Source organism: Anguilla anguilla, chromosome 7, assembly GCF_013347855.1.
Source record: "Anguilla anguilla isolate fAngAng1 chromosome 7, fAngAng1.pri, whole genome shotgun sequence".
Classification (NCBI taxonomy): domain Eukaryota; kingdom Metazoa; phylum Chordata; class Actinopteri; order Anguilliformes; family Anguillidae; genus Anguilla; species Anguilla anguilla.
Window position 1 is genome coordinate 6,452,446 of NC_049207.1, and position 15,635 is coordinate 6,468,080.

At 49.5% G+C, this 15,635-nt stretch overlaps 1 protein-coding gene across 1 annotated transcript in view; it reads right to left on the reverse strand.

Moving 5' to 3' along the window:
• ntn4 (netrin 4) overlaps positions 1-15,635 on the reverse strand; it is a 30,963-nt gene that overhangs the window by 10,485 nt on the left and 4,843 nt on the right. Inside the window, exons 3-5 of the mRNA XM_035426020.1 lie at positions 11,509-11,781; positions 3,908-4,034; positions 3,516-3,704 (exon numbers count right to left, since the gene is read on the reverse strand). Coding sequence (XP_035281911.1) covers positions 3,516-3,704; positions 3,908-4,034; positions 11,509-11,781 — 589 coding nt within the window. The remainder of the gene's footprint in view (positions 1-3,515; positions 3,705-3,907; positions 4,035-11,508; positions 11,782-15,635) is intronic.

Sequence of the window (15,635 nt, forward strand, 5' to 3'; positions counted from 1 at the left end):
AAATCATTCACAAACATTTTCGCTAATGGAGACCTGTAAGACCTTCCTGAGTTATTTGTGCTAGAGATGAAAAAGAGCAGCGCTATCTCTGTTGTGCGGGCTATTAATCATCCTGGTTATGGGCCCGCTCGGGTTGGTTCTCTCCCTCCCATTCACACAGGAAAATTACTGCCCCGGACAAAAAATATATTACAAAAAAAATAATCGTCGTGGCAACGCTGCGGCAGTGTTGCAAATGCGGCTCCGACGCCTGGGCGGGTCGGCGGGGCGTTATGTAACGGGCTGGGGCTCTCTCTCCACGTTCGGGTCTTGCGTAATCACCGCTGTTAAGCGTGTGTAAGGATAAATAAACCTTTGCTCCTGGAATAATAGTGGCAGAGCCCGGGACACAAGGCACTGCATTTCGCAGCTACGCGCTCCACACTTTGTTCCTCGGTGGAGATAAGACTTATCGACCCCTTTTTTATCTGAGCTGGTATGGATGTGGTATGCAGCGTCTACCACAGTTACACCAGAAAACATTTTTTTTTTTTAAATTAAATCTCAGGCTACGTTTCTGGAGATATTTACAGGCCCAAACAAATCCAGACTCCCATCTTGCGGTGCAGAAAGCTTTCCGGTTAAAGGCAGAATGGCATTAATGTCTAGTCTCAGAGTTAATGTTAATAAGACGTTCCTCCGCCTCTCAAATCATTTTCCTTCAGCGAAACTGAGCTTTGAACAGATGGCCTCCTTTTACATGTTTGTATGCGCTACGCTTAAGTGCACACAGGACCATCACACAGGCAAGCGGCGCTCAGCTTCATTCAGAAATCTGCCAACTCTGCAAAAAAAAAAAAAAGAAAGGACTGCATATCCATCTCAGACAATGAGGGCGGTGGCCAGCACACGCCCGGCTCGTTATGGTTTTCCTTTTTCGAACCTGCGGCTTGGCGCAGCCTCGGCGGCGAGCACGTAGACGCTCGCGGCGACAAAGGGTTCTGAGTTACTGCACGACCGGCTGAATGAGAAGACGCGGCAGCGTTTTTTTTTTTTTTTTTTTTTTTTCCCGGGGTAGAGCTGGCAGAGATCGACGCGAGGGAAAAGAGAATCGGCAACCCGGTCCAAGTTTTCCTGTCGGAGCTGGCACATGCCTCGAGAGACAGAGCTTTTGAACAGCTGTGACGAGACAATTAGCATGAAAAGCAGCGGAATGCAAAGGGCTAGTTTACAGGCCATTTCGGTCTGCAACACAGACGCTAGGTCGCCCGATCAAAAAAAATTATTGAGGCATCTTACTCAACCGAGCATTTCAGACTGGATCTGAAAGAAGGATAACGGATTCTCAAGAGCTGACCGAAAGTGTAAGCGCAACAGGTCCTATGAACCTGTTCACACAGCCTATACAAAAATTTCAGATTGCATAGGTCCTCATAATGCTATAAAATTCTCGGGTTCTAGAACAGTCACATCCAGAAGTTCCATATGATTCACAGTGACCCAGCAGCTCTCTGCACTGAGAAAAAACACATCTACGCTACACTACGCTGGGAGGAAAATTCTTTATGTATGCAGACCAGTCAGCCACTAAGTTATGCTCCCTTATGCTCTGCTTTCCAGTTGGCAGGCCATTTCCTGGCAGCAACAACAAAAGCAGCCATCTTTCCTTTTCAAGGGAGCAGTTAAACGACAAGGCCCCCCCCGTAAACAGATTCCCCGGGTAAACAAAGGCCGGTCATATTTACTGCATATGAAATGGAAACCAGATACCTGGCACCGGTGGCAAACCCTGGCATTTGCCTCAAAGAGAGAGAGAGAGAGAGAATGAGGAGATAAGAGCCTAATATTCTTGGAGAAGGTGGTACGGGGCTAAGGGCAAGGCTGGCTGTTGTTGACTCGTGTCTGAGGCAGTTCACTGGTGATTAATCGGCTGGCTATTTTCAGGCCGTGAGGACGCCCGGAGACAGGGGGGGGGGGGTGCGGGGCGGGGGGGCGGTGGGGCGGGGGCAGGGGGGGGGGGGTCACTGCGTGGCGCCCGTGAATCAGCGGCGATTGTGCCGCGACCCTCTTTTCCTGTTTTGTTTTTTTTGGTGTTTTTGTTGTTCTTCCAGGCCCTGGCATTTCGCCGCCTGGCACCCGCGGCCAGGTGCCCATCAGAGGGCAAGCCGCGGCCTGCGACGCCCGCGCCCAGCATTCCACCGGGAGGGTGGCGCGTCTGCCACGCTCCTCATTCCAAACACCTTCTGACTCTACTTTACTGTGAATGCAAAATAAAACCCTAACCCTAACACTAACCCTAATCCTAACCCTAAACCTAACCCCAATCATATATGCAATCATATGCTAGTCATGAGGGAAAAAAACAAAAATATGTTCCCTCCCAGAGGTTAAGCCTGTGTTCCCTGTAAGAGATACAAGAATGAGAGTTCTGGAAAAAAAAAAAAAAACGGGTGGCATTTTAGACCATGACTTCCTGGCTGAAGTATCGCTTACAGAATTATGTCATAGCAGACTGTGGAAATTAAGAAACTCAACCGAGAACACAACCCTCACAAGCCCAGGCCTCCAACCATTACAGCGCACTGCCTCACTCAAAGCACAAAGCTTATTTTTACAATTAAAATGATAAGTGGTCCATTAACAAATGCTACTGATGACCTAAAACAGTAGTTTTCAGAGATGTAAGTGAAGTAGCCCAAGGATTCAAGTGAATCATGGCTAAAGCAATGAAATATTTGCACAAGAAATGTGTATATTTCTTTTAAAAGCTCTTTTCCAAAAGGAAATCTAGGATTAATATTTCCGCCAAGAAAAAAAATGCTTCTGCAAAGCAAACGCAGACTGTTTCCAAGCCCCTCCTCCCAGAGGGACTTACATTCCCTCTTCAGAAGGCATTAATATTCATCCTGAGACACGCTGATCTCCAGATCATAACCGCTCTGACCATAAAACCTGTAGTAAAAATCAGCTGTATCCAGCAGGGACTCAAAGTGACGAGCGAAAGAAAAACCTGCCAGCACCAAAAATAAATGTAGTCTTGAATGGGGAAAGCTGTGTTGTTAGAAACCTTGTAAAGTTTGTGGGAAAAGCAATCCTGTGCACCTGGGCCGGTCCCAGACCCCGGGGGGAATTTATGCACTTACTGTGCGTCCCTTTGGATAAAAAGCATCTGCCAAGTAAATGTAACGTAATGTAATGGGAATAAACTAATATATTCGTGCAGGCCCAACCGGCAAGTGAACTTCCTAAAGGCCTGTTTTCCGCGGTCGGAGGAAGTAACCGTTCTGTATGATCTCAGACCCCCCCAGGCCGCGGGGTGAGCATGTCTCGGCCGGGGGGGGGGGGGGTCTCACGTGCACGGATTACGGCGACGCCAGGATTCCGCAGCAGAACCCGCACGACGCCGCGAGGGTTCTGCCTGGCGGAACGGGAGAACGCCGGCTGGTTTTCGATGGCCAGCTCGAATGCGCTAGGCGGATGCGGTAAGCGCGGGGGGGGGGGGGGACGGCGTTGCCGTCGGCGACCGCGCGTCTTACGTTTGCAGGAGTCGGGCGCGGAGGCGGGCCGCAGCGGGTCCCGGTAGAACCCGCTCTTGCAGCTCTGGCAGTGCCGCCCCTCGGTGTTGTGCTGGCAGCCGTCGCACACGCCGCCGCTGCGCTGCCCGGACTCCAGCCACGCCCCCCAGTCGAAGTGGCAGCTCTCGGCGTGGCCGTTGCACTTGCACTCTGGGAAGGAAACGCAGCGAGAGTGCGGTCAGGCTGGCATTCAGAGTGTATATGTGTGTATATGTGTGTGTTACTGTATGAGTGTGAGTGTGTATATGTGTGTGTTACTGTATGAGTGTGAGTGTGTATGTGTGTATGACTGTATGAGTGTGAGTGTGTGTGTGTGTGTGTGTGTGTGTGTGTGTGTTACTGTATGTACTCACTCCTGCATTCGTTAGCCGCCCCCGTGAGGCCGTTGGCGGGCTGCCAGGGCTGGTCGTTGTAGAGGGGGGCGCAGCGCTCACAGTGCTCCCCCGCCGTGTTGTGCCTGCAGACGCACTTCCCATGGACCTGCCCGAGAGAGAGAGAGAGAGAGAGAGGGAGAGAGCGTCCAACCGCCATTAACCACAGGCCCTCTGTCCCAGCACTCTGCCAATATCACATCAGCATCCCTCATTTAACACTCAACCTGTGGGACGGGGGTACTGAGGGGGGAACGGAGGGGATCAGCAGGCCCCCGATCCCTCCAGATGACGCCATCGCCCAGAATTTCTGTCGCCAGTGCGAACAATTCGGAAAAAGGCCCTCGCGGATTCGCCCGAGGCAGGACACCAGGCCCCCGGGGCAAGAGAGCCGTGGGGTCGCCTCTCCCCCCCCCGCCCCCGCTTGTCCTTCAATTCAGATCCGTTAATTACTTAATCAGATCGGCTGTTCGGCGTAATCGCTGGAAACGAGCATGCGTTTCGATAAAGGCCGGGTTCGAATTAGGCCTGGAAAAAAAAATAAATCACACGCCGCTGCGGGGGTGTCCTTCAGATCACGCCTGAGCACCCCCGATTATGGAGGAACACGTTCACAAACACAAACACAAACACAGGCACACACAGCACACAAAACACAAACACAAACACAGGCACACACAGCACACAAAACAGGCTGAGCAGGGTGAGTAAATTTTAACGAAAAAACAAAAGCACCAATCTTACGGAGCGCAAACACATAATTAGGGAACAAATGCCACTTTCACACACACAATTTTATAATACCATGTTCTCAAAAACTGTTTTTCTGCTTTAGTTTAATTACATATTCGTGGGGGAGGGGGTTGGGAGGGGGTAAAACCTTTCAGGCCCGTGAGTCACTTCTCATCAGCGTCACGAAAAAATGTCCCGTATATGGAAAGTTAAACAGTGAAAAAACTGTTTATTTTTGTATTTACTAACACAACAATAAGATTTGGACCCATTGGGATTTGAAGAAATTGTGTAAGTTGCTGAGTTATGAGACATTTATATAACGGAAAATTCCAAAAAAGGAAAAATTTGTCCTTAACTTCGACTAACTCTGACTAATGAAAGGCAGGAATTCGTCCTTCACAAATAAAGTTTGGCATATTGTTGAGTTCGACAATCAGTAATAGTATCTCAAACAAACCGAGTTGGTGAAGAAAAAGTGTAATGTTTACAATTACACGCATGTCGAGGCCAAGGTTGAATGAACGCATATCCCAATGTTTTATGCATGACAGGTGGCATGCCATTCCCCTGTGGTATTATTCGTCCTATAGTGTTCCATGTCGAAATGGATGGGACTGCAGTTCGATACACAAAAAGGCCACCCGACAGCTACAGCAGGTTTTCTCCACTCGCATCCCTGACTGCAGACGGCAATTACAGTATTCCCCCAGTGATAACCTTTCACGGGGGGTAAGAATCGGCTCGAATTCCTCAACCAACAGCCCGATTTGTACGCTGCGGTTCTGTTAAAAACCAAAAAATAAAAAACGGTCGTTCCCCACGAAGCCCCTCTGGAGGCGAGGCCTGTCCTCTAATGCGTGTGCTACTGTAACTTCCAGCCCTCAGCTGCACAGGACCCCCCCCCCCCCCCGCCCCCCCCCCCCCAGAGGACTCCCAGAGCGCGGTCCAGAGAACATTCCAGAAGACCAGCGCTGGAGCATGTACGGGACCCATGGGAACGAGAGGAGGAGGGGGGAGGGAGAAGGGGGGTGGGGGGAGAGAGGGGGGTTCTCTGTCCAGCGTTTGACCTCCACAGAGTGTGTCCCTCAAGCCTAGTTAGGCCTGACCAGCCAGGTGAGACGGAGCAGTTACCCAAAAAAAAGGTGGGGTAGGGGGGGGTGGGGGGGGCTTCTAAATTTAGAAGCAGATGTATCAGAGCCCCCATGTGGTTCCACACACATGTCAAGGAGGAGAGGCCGTGACAAGGGGAGGGCTAATCTGACTCCCAGCCGTGGAAAACAGACAGATGGAGGTCTGTTTCCTCCCGCGTCCGCCCTGGCGCGGGCCACAGACCACCTCTGAGCTCCACACACAGCTGCACCGCACCGGTCTGTTCTGCGCATTAAACACAGACACACACGGAGTGGAGGAGCAGAAACGGGGGGCCTGTGGGGGGGCCGACTCTCCGGGCCTTATACACCAAGGGGTGTCCAGTCTTTTCCAAAAAGAGCTGATGTGGACGTGGGTTTTTGATCGAGCTGCTGTAGAGTGACCAGGGAGTTTCTCAGCCATGGAAATGTGCTTCTCCAGGAGCAGCCCTACGACATCACCTCTCTCCACTGCGCCCCGAGTGAACGCCGAAATGGTTATAAAACACACGCAGAAAAAAACCACCCAAACCATCCACTTAAGGTAAGGTGGAGTAGGACCACAGGTGGAGGGGAGCCAGCTGGGCCACAAGGTCAGGTTAAGAGGAAGCATAGAGTTGTAGATTTATTAAATAAAAGCAGTATTAATGCATGGAGTTGTATATTTATTTAATAAAACAGTTTTAATGTATGTGATAAGTATTGTAATTCTTGCCATTAACAGGTACCTCTGACCATTCACACCTAAGCTCACACATTAATGCGTGTCTCTGGGGCATAATACTGTTATTACAAATAGCAACATGTCACACAGCAGGACGCAGGAACTGAGACAACCTCACGGAAACCCTCCTCGGACCAAACAGCTTCAGACTGAACAGCCGAAGCTGTGAAGCACGAGCGAGAGGCCGCAAGCGAGCGGAGCGAAGCGATTGGTGGAAAGGCCCGGGAGATTGGGACAGCCCCCCTCGCACGGCGACGGCAGACGGTCGCCGTCCAAAACCGATTTCACGTGTTTACCAGTGTGACATGGGACGAGAGGGGCGCGCTTAGCTCGCTGACCGAACCCTCGATCCCCCCCGCCCCCCAAAAACACTCCCCCCCCAACCCGCCTTCCTGTTCCTGCTGCCCTTTTGCATGGTCCGGAGAGACCGCTGCTGATATACAGACATTCTTACAAGTCCGGAAGTTTCTCCACTGTGTGTGTGTCTGAGTATGTGGTCTGGGGGGGTGGGGGGGGGGGGGGGGGGGGGGGGGGGGGGGGGGGGGGGGACTGAAGATTAGCACCCAGCAATGTTTTGACGGGACCTTTCAGATGAAACAGGCAGGGCCGCCTGATAAACAGGGGCAAGAGAGGCCGGGGGCTGGTGGCAAGGGACTGGGGGCCGGGGGGTGGTGGGTTGGGGGGATGGCGGGAGTGGGGGGGGGGGGGCAGGAAAATCCTGGCATCAAGAGGATGGGCGTCTCTCCCGCCAGCTTCCCTGACAAACAGGGCCGCGCGGCGAGCTTCAAAACAAGCAAATAGCTGACAGCGTGTGCGTGTGCGTGTGCGCGAGCACGCGAGCGACGGTATGCCTGTAAACAGCCCACGTCTGCACACGTGTCGCCTCGGCGGGAAAAATTTAAGTCCCTTAATTATAATTTTGGCCGAATTTTCACGTCTCGTTTTCTAATTGCTTGCAATGCTCCCGGGACCGGGTGCAGACTGGCAGGGCTGGTTGGTGGTGGTGGTGGTGGTGGTGGTGCAAGGGGAGGTGTCTCTGCAGTTAATTCAGTCAGTTCTCTGGAGCCTCGTAAAGACGTGCTGAGTGTGTCCGTCATTAACAGAATGTAAACAGTTGTTTGGGGCGTTAAAGGTCAAAGGTCAGGCACAAGTGGTTAGGAAACCTGTAAAAAATGGCTTTGCATGTCTCCACCCTCCTGGGCAACACTGCAAAAATGGGCTCTCCTGTCAAGAGAAAATACCCCAGACATGTGACTTGAGAAACCCACAGTGGCAAAGCAGGAATAATATGTCCAATGGACTGCATTATTCAACACAGTGGCCTTAAACATAATTATTTTGGTAACACTACTGTTATGTAACAATATGCAATCTGGTTTAAATATGAAATTCTGAAGTAATTTTAAAGGCAAAACAATTTGCTCTGGTCAGCAATAGCCCATTATTAATAAAGCAAGGACTAACTGAACAAGATAAAAAGAGGGCTTTCTGAGTAAATTAATTTGGTATTATGTTTGGTATTTACACATGGCTTTATGAGTAAATTATATTATTTATTTTGAAACACTTATTTTTGCTACACGCAACTGTCAAGCCTAAACAGCAACCCTGCCCCCAGTTCAGTAGTAGAAACCTTAAATCTCTCCCCCACATCTCTGACGTGCAAGCTTTGTTTGGGTTTGACAGATATCTCTATCTGGGGTGGGAAAAAAAAAAACAAAAACAAAAACAAGAACAAGAAAAACACACTCCGGTCTTGCTAGGGAAACTGCCTGTATAACCTGCCGCATCTCCAGGTAACGACCGTTTTCATACACCTACTTTTAATTCCTGTTAATTATAAACCTCCAACGTGATCATTGCAATGAGCAGAGGTGCCATTTAAACATACGCCACCACTTTATATTGAGACAAGACAGAGCTAATTACAGTGCCTGAGGACGACTCGACTGCCTCGCGCACGAACGCACCGCCCTGGACACGCACGAGCGGAGCGGCTGTGATATTTAGCGTGAAAACGCAGACAGTCTGCCACCGTGAATTACCGCTCGGCGTGCAGACTGCACCGCTCGGGTTTCACCCCAGCCCTCCCGTGTGCAGGTAGCACGTTATTAGGACAGCAAATCACGGGGCATGTGGTGTGAGTCACTGGGGCAGTGGTGTGGAGCAGCTGCTAGAAACACTTACGCAAGCGGGCCATAATTTAAGCAAAGAATTTTCACCGGTCCGTTTTTTTTTTTTATTCCAGTGAAAACACACGTACGCGTGGTCGACAAAAGCAGGACCCACATAAGGTCTTAAAAAGTCTGTATGAGACCACTACGGCCAGAGTGGACTCACGTGAACTCTGTTAGAGTTGAATTAACACTGGGCGTTTTACTCTGCACTATCAAACTATGTATCGAAGTGTGGCAATTAATAATTCAATGATTAAGGGATAATGGCTTAATTTGTGAAAGCAGCCTCTTGATCTGAAATAAAAAAAATTTTCACAGGTAAAAAAGAGACTCAGGTCTAGGCCTCGCCTTTCAGGACTAGGAGCGGCGCTCCCCAGCTTCCAGATCCTGTTTCGTCCCGTCCGACATTTCTCTTCATGCCGGGCCAAGATTAAAGGCTATTGACTGTAAACAAGGGGGGCATTTGTGGGCTCGGATTCGGGGATCGCATACGGGAAGTGCGAAAATGTAACACAATCAGCAGATGTCTGGGGGGGGGGGGGCGTTGGGGGGTTGGGGGGGGGGGGACGCACGAGAATCACTTTCCATTCTTTTCGCCTGGGCGATAGCGGGGAAATGAACGATCCCGTTCAAAGGCTCCGGCGTGACAGTTCGTCCTGATCGAGCCGATAGGCACTGAAGCTCAGGAGTTAAGAATGCTGGAGGCATGTACATTCTAAAGATACGTAACACATTCATTCACCACCACCCACCCTCCCTGTCCCCCCATCCCCCCCAAAACACACTCCCCCAAATGAGCACTTTATATCTGATCTAAAAACAGCAACCGTTTATCTACAACGGCAAAGTTTACACAATCGGCGGGGTTTCCAATGGCATCTTACATTTGCTGGCATGATTCAAAAGAGCGCTGATGTCCTGTTTTCAAAAAACCAACTGTAAAATCCAGCCCCGGGACTCTATCTGGGGCTGGTCTTGTCAGAGACAGGGTTATAGAACTGTGTAATCAAACATTGATTGAGTACTTTGTGTTTGAGTTAAACATAGTTGGTTAATTCTTTGGATATTGTTCCTCAAACCACTCAGACTTTGATAGGAAAATTTACCCGGGGGGAGTTCAGTACACTGAGTTCAAAAATGCAATTTGTTATTTTTAGCTGAAATTTCCCTTTGACCTGTGTGACCTGACAATGGTCAACCCAAACTGGAAGAGGGACCCGAAGAGAAGTCAACCTGAGGACAGGTTCGGTGCTACAATCGTTTGTCGGCTCTCTTGATGAATGGGTCCTTCAAGGAGTAAAATACCAGACAGAAACCCCTAAATCACGATGGGGAAGCAGCCAGATAAGGCTGAAGTTATGCATGTTCATAACTAAGCTGAACCATAAACTCTGAAGGGGGAAAACGTTGTTTTTGCTGAATGAACATTGGACACAAGTCTTCCAAATTCTAGCAGAAGACTTGCAGTTTTAGATTTATGTCCCCCCAGACTTATTTTCTTTATAGAAGTTGTGCTGTGTTTAGACAAATATAACTTATTTGGAGGGGCTCCTTAAAAAGTACACAGATATTTACAGAGATCCCTTTCTAAGTCTCAAATAAAATATTCCAGAATCTGCTGCTTGCAGATAAATATTTTTAAATATTTCATACATTTCAATATTGCTAATGCAACATCGGTAAGTGTTTTGTAAGTACCATACAATACTGAACTGCCTTTTGGTTTCGGTTTTTCATAATCTAGGGTTAGATCTGCAATTATAATTGAAAGTGTAATGAATCACATGGACGTACATGTGGAATAATTACTTCATAGTCCTTTTATAGTACTTTTAATAATTACTTTATAGTATATAGAGGTGCTGTCATCAGACCGTGGCGTCTACCCGGAGCTCAGGGTGATTACTCTGGTCAAGGTCCATTTAATAAAATTCCCACGCAAATCTTTCTATCAAAACCAAGCAATGGCCTGGGCTGAGTTGCATAACGCTAGCAACAGCTGCTCTGATTTTATACTTATCATACATTTTTTCATTTTTCATTTTCCAGGGAATGGATTTTTTTTTTTTTTTTTGGAAACTAAATTTGAAAAGCCACGCCTAGAAAAGGTTCCAAACTGGCTTTAGCGAGGGATGGTTCCAATCCTATAAAATGGCATCAAAGTTAATGAATACTGAGCATTGTGTGATCCCATTACAAAACAAACACACATACACACACACACACCCACACAAACACTTCTGCCCTTTGAGGACGTTCTACAGTTAGGTCACCATAAGCTCAGCAGTGCAGGTTGCCTGTCAGTCACAGAAGCAGGGTGCCGGTCTAAAGCAGGCCCTTGGGCTGTGACAATAGGCGGAAAGGAGAAGCCGGGTTATCAAAGAAGCTCAAAGGGCCAGGGACGTCAGGACAGACGAGAGGACAGCAGAGAATAGACATCAGGGGTGAGAGCGCTGTCTATGAGTCAGGGTGTCCTTTAACATCAGTGGGTGCCGAGTGTTTACCCAGCAGGCAGGTGCATCCTTTATCAGCTGCAGCTGGGCACACAGGCTTTTAGCTACTGGCATGGGGTGCACTGGAGACGTGGGGAGGATGGGGGGGGGGGGGGGGACACTGCATATTGTGGCTTCTGTCGGTTTGTTTTGAAGGTCTGGTCGGCATAACAGACGGTACCAAAAATAAGCTATTGCGGTATGAGAAAGAAAAATACACGCACACACACACAAATTTACAAAAAAATGTTACTCTCACTTCTCACTTTTTTGCAGGGACAAAGAGAATTGTGGGTAATGTAGTTCCCCCCCCCCCCCCCCCACTCACCACATGATTGGTCCTCTCCCGCATTGGCTGGTACCCCTGAGCGGGCACGCAGTGCTCGGCGTGCCCGTTGCAGAAGCAGCTGCCCTTGGCGATGAAGTCGTAGATGGCGTAGTGCTCCGTGGGCAGGGCCCTGGCGGCGGGGTCCTTGGCCTGGCACGGGCAGGCCTGGCGCCGGAGGAGCCGCGCCCGCAGGCTGGTGACCCGCAGCTGCTGCTGGGCGGCCGTGCCGTACGGGTCCAGGGCGTGCCACGGGGAGAGGGCGCGGTAGATCACCTGCGGGGGGGGGGGAGACGAGAGGGCCTCAACACCTGCCCACGAACTGCCGTCGACCGACCTTACCCGCTGCTACCGCAGCACCACGGCCCAATGAGGTCCCCCCGAACTCACTGACCTCTGGCTGTGCGTCGATTCCTTAAAGGGGTGAGTCACCCTGAAAAAGAACTTTCTAGTTCCTTCTCATACATCGACGTTATTCATTTGACCTGACAATGGTAGCCCTCCGGGGGCTTCTGATCCCAGATATCACTCTCCGAAATTTCAGGCAAATATCCAAACGAAAGAAAAAAGTCCGTCTTCCCACACAAAAGCAGCATCCCCAGCTCTTGGTAAGCCGCAAGACTTGAGAAGCTTGACAGCTGCACTGATTACACAATGATTTCCAGTCATTTGGATATCGCCCTAAAAATGGGATCAAAGACCTTGGAAAGCTGACACCGTGATATCAAGTTAAAGGTAAGAAAGGAAATGGGGCAGCCTCATATTGGGGTGAAATATCGCTCGAAACCTTTCACAAGGCCACATCAGGTAACTCTCCAGCTATAGATTTTCTGAGTGCACATTAAATTTTCAGTTAAACGATTCCAACTTCGGCAGATGCTAAAAATATTCACAGGGTAAACACCATACAGCACTTGTACATCAGTATTATGGGAGGTATGGCCTTTCTGGAATGTGTCTATTCTTATGGATACATACCTGGTTACTAACTCTCATTATGCTGGTTCATCATTATGTCTGCGCTGAACCCAAGAGAACTATAACAGCATTTATAGCATATCGACCTGGCAACAGCACAACCACACCCTTTCACGTGGTAGGGCTTGCATGATGAACTCACAAAGACGCTTAGCAAACCTCTCAGGTGCTTCTTGACACATCAGGTCTCTCTCATCGACTCTCTCCCTCTCGCCCCCCCCCCCCGACCCCCCCCCCCGCCCACCCCTCCAGCCCCTCCTTTCCAAGCTCGCCCCGTTCCTCAGGACTCTGGCAACCGACCAGGCCCCAGGCCCTTTTTTTTTTTGTTTACAAGCGCTCGTGAATAGAAGCGACGAAAACCACACCCTCGCTTCGCCAGCTGGAGACGGCAGGAGAGAAAGGAGATAACTCCGCCAACCGTCGCCGCTGCCGCCGCCGCTGCTGCTGCTGCCTGTCGCAGTTACCATAGCGACTCCCACCGCTATTACCGCTGTTTCTGCTGCTACGCCTGCCGTTGCTTCTATCATTACCACACTACGCACTACCAACAATACTCCTACTGTTCTACTACTGCTTCTATAGTAATATACTGCATTGCCACAGAAGTGGTATAGTAGTACCACTATACTACTACTGGCATCACTATTACCGCTGTTTTTGCTGCTACGCCTGCCGTTGCTTCTATCATTACCACACTACGCACTACCAACAATACTCCTACTGTTCTACTACTGCTTCTATAGTAATATACTGCATTGCCACAGCAGTGGTATAGTAGTACTACTATACTACTACTGGCATCACTATTACCGCTGTTTTTGCTGCTGCACCTGTTGCTGCTTCTATTATTACCACGTCAGACACTACCAATAATACTCCCTACAGTTCTACTACTGCTTCTATAGTAACATATTGCATTGCCACAGCAGTGGTATAGTAGAACTACTATACTACTGTACTACTATACTACTGCTGCCACTGTTACTGCTGCTAGTCCAAGCTACTACTTCTACTGTAACCTATTACCAATGCTCTTACTAAAACTGTTACAATTAAAACCACATGAATAGCATTGGCTAATACTAATACTGAATTCATTATTGCAGCTTGAGTAGTTTCCTCCTTTTCAAAAAAGTTGAATTAGTTTATATATATGTAAAGAGCTCTCGTCATCTTTTCACGTCTTTTAACGCAAATGTGATGCAAAACTGATACAGGTGTACGCTCTCAATCATTACATCACCATTGCATCATCATTACATCATCATCATCACAACGGTGCTTTTCACTGAGGTTGGGGCCTAGTTTTTTTCGTTGTTCCGCCCCCCCCCCCCCGTGTTCGGAGCACAGCAGCCGAGTGAAAACAGCGGAATGGAGACGGTGCTTTATGTCCTCTCGCCGTTCACAACCCTGGCCTAGCGTGAAAGGGGGACGCGCTATTAATTCTCCAGCCGTTAAAGAGGAGGTCGCGGGGTCGCGGCATTGTGTTCGCCAATTAAGGGTACATAACAAATAGACCGTGGAGCGCGGGGACACTTGAGAAAATGCGGAGACAAAGAACGGGCGAGAGATCCAGTCCTCCATAACTCTGCGGGGGGAACAAAAGAGCCCGGGACAAGGAGGCAACGTATGGAAGGGGGGGGGGGGCAAGGGGGTGGGAGGGGCGAGGGGCGAGGGGCGGGCGGAGGGTTTCACCACCGTTACAAATCCTGGAATGAAGAGTACAAAAAGTGCACCTGATGATGGTATTGCGGGGACTAGGGCGACATAGAGGACAGATGAACGCCAGTGTGTGCGCGCACATATGTCAACACACACAATCACTTCCGCATCCAAACTTCAAAACATCAAAAAATTATTTTCTCTCATCTTTACTCTAGAAACTGCAGCCAGTGACGGAAATACCTCAGCAATAACAATAGCTTCTAAAACTAATTCAAATCTCATGCAGGCGTCTCTAAAAAAAAAGGAATGGTAACAAATAAACAAACGCCCACTCCGTTTCCCCCGCTTTCGTTTTATTGTGATCGTATAAAAAAACGGATGATTCGTTCATTCCGCAGGTCGTGGGGGGTGGTCCTCCGCACGAGAGGGGCCGAACCCATCAGTGAAATTGAGTTTCCGCCCCTGACAGACAGATGGGAAGCCGAAGGGGCAGAGGCGTCTAGCCCGTCCTCAGAGGAGGTCAGACAGCGTGGCAGCGCACTGACCCCCCCTGCTCACGTTCTTCCAATCCATTACTTCCGATAAATTATTCAATAAGCTGGGGGGGCGGGGGGGGGGGGGGGGCAACTGAACGGTAGCACTCAGAGAAGTGTGGGAGGAGGGTATGGAGGGACAAAAAGTGGGTTTGTTGTTTTTTTTTTTTTTTTTTAAAGTGCTGGAATACAATACAGTCATGCGGCAGTTAACTTAAGAGCAGGAGGGCCGAAGATTCGACCTTCAAATTAAACCAAACTGCATGTATCACGTATCCCCCGGCTCATCCCATCCTCCACAAACACACTTCAGGGTCCGATCGACGTTCTCGCGCTGGAGGTTTCTCCGGAGCGCGTTCAGCTCTCAGCACAAGAGATGACATGTTTTAATGTTTCGCAAAAAAAGGGAGAGAAAAAAAAAATAACTCCCGAATACCTGCCACTCAGAACCGCTGGAAGCGACGTCGCTCCTCCTCCTCGTTTCGATCCATCGGGGTCCACGCCTGTCCGACTGCAAAACGGCAGGCCTCGCAAGACGCCACGGTTAATTACCGTTCAATAACGAGCTCTTGACGATCTGAGTAGACCTCGTTTTCTACACTGGAAGCCGCCCCGCCCCACTTCTCTGGGCGTTCGCTTCGTCGTGTAATAACAGCCATGATCACACGGGTCCTAACGGGTCTGTACCATACAAAAAAAACTGACGTGATATTTCGTGAGCACACGTGTGAGTGTGTGAGTACTGGCCTATATACAAACGTGTGAATTCAAGGATAAAACCTTCCTCACCCAATAAAATGAGTTTTTTCCTGCACTTCCATCGCATTCTATGAAAGACGGGAAAGCCTGGCGCGTGTTTGTTTTTCAGAACGCAATCGCAGTGCTAAAACTGTGGCCCCGCGAGTCACCTTCCTTGTAGGACTGTTTATAAGAGGAAGGACGAGGGTCAGCGCT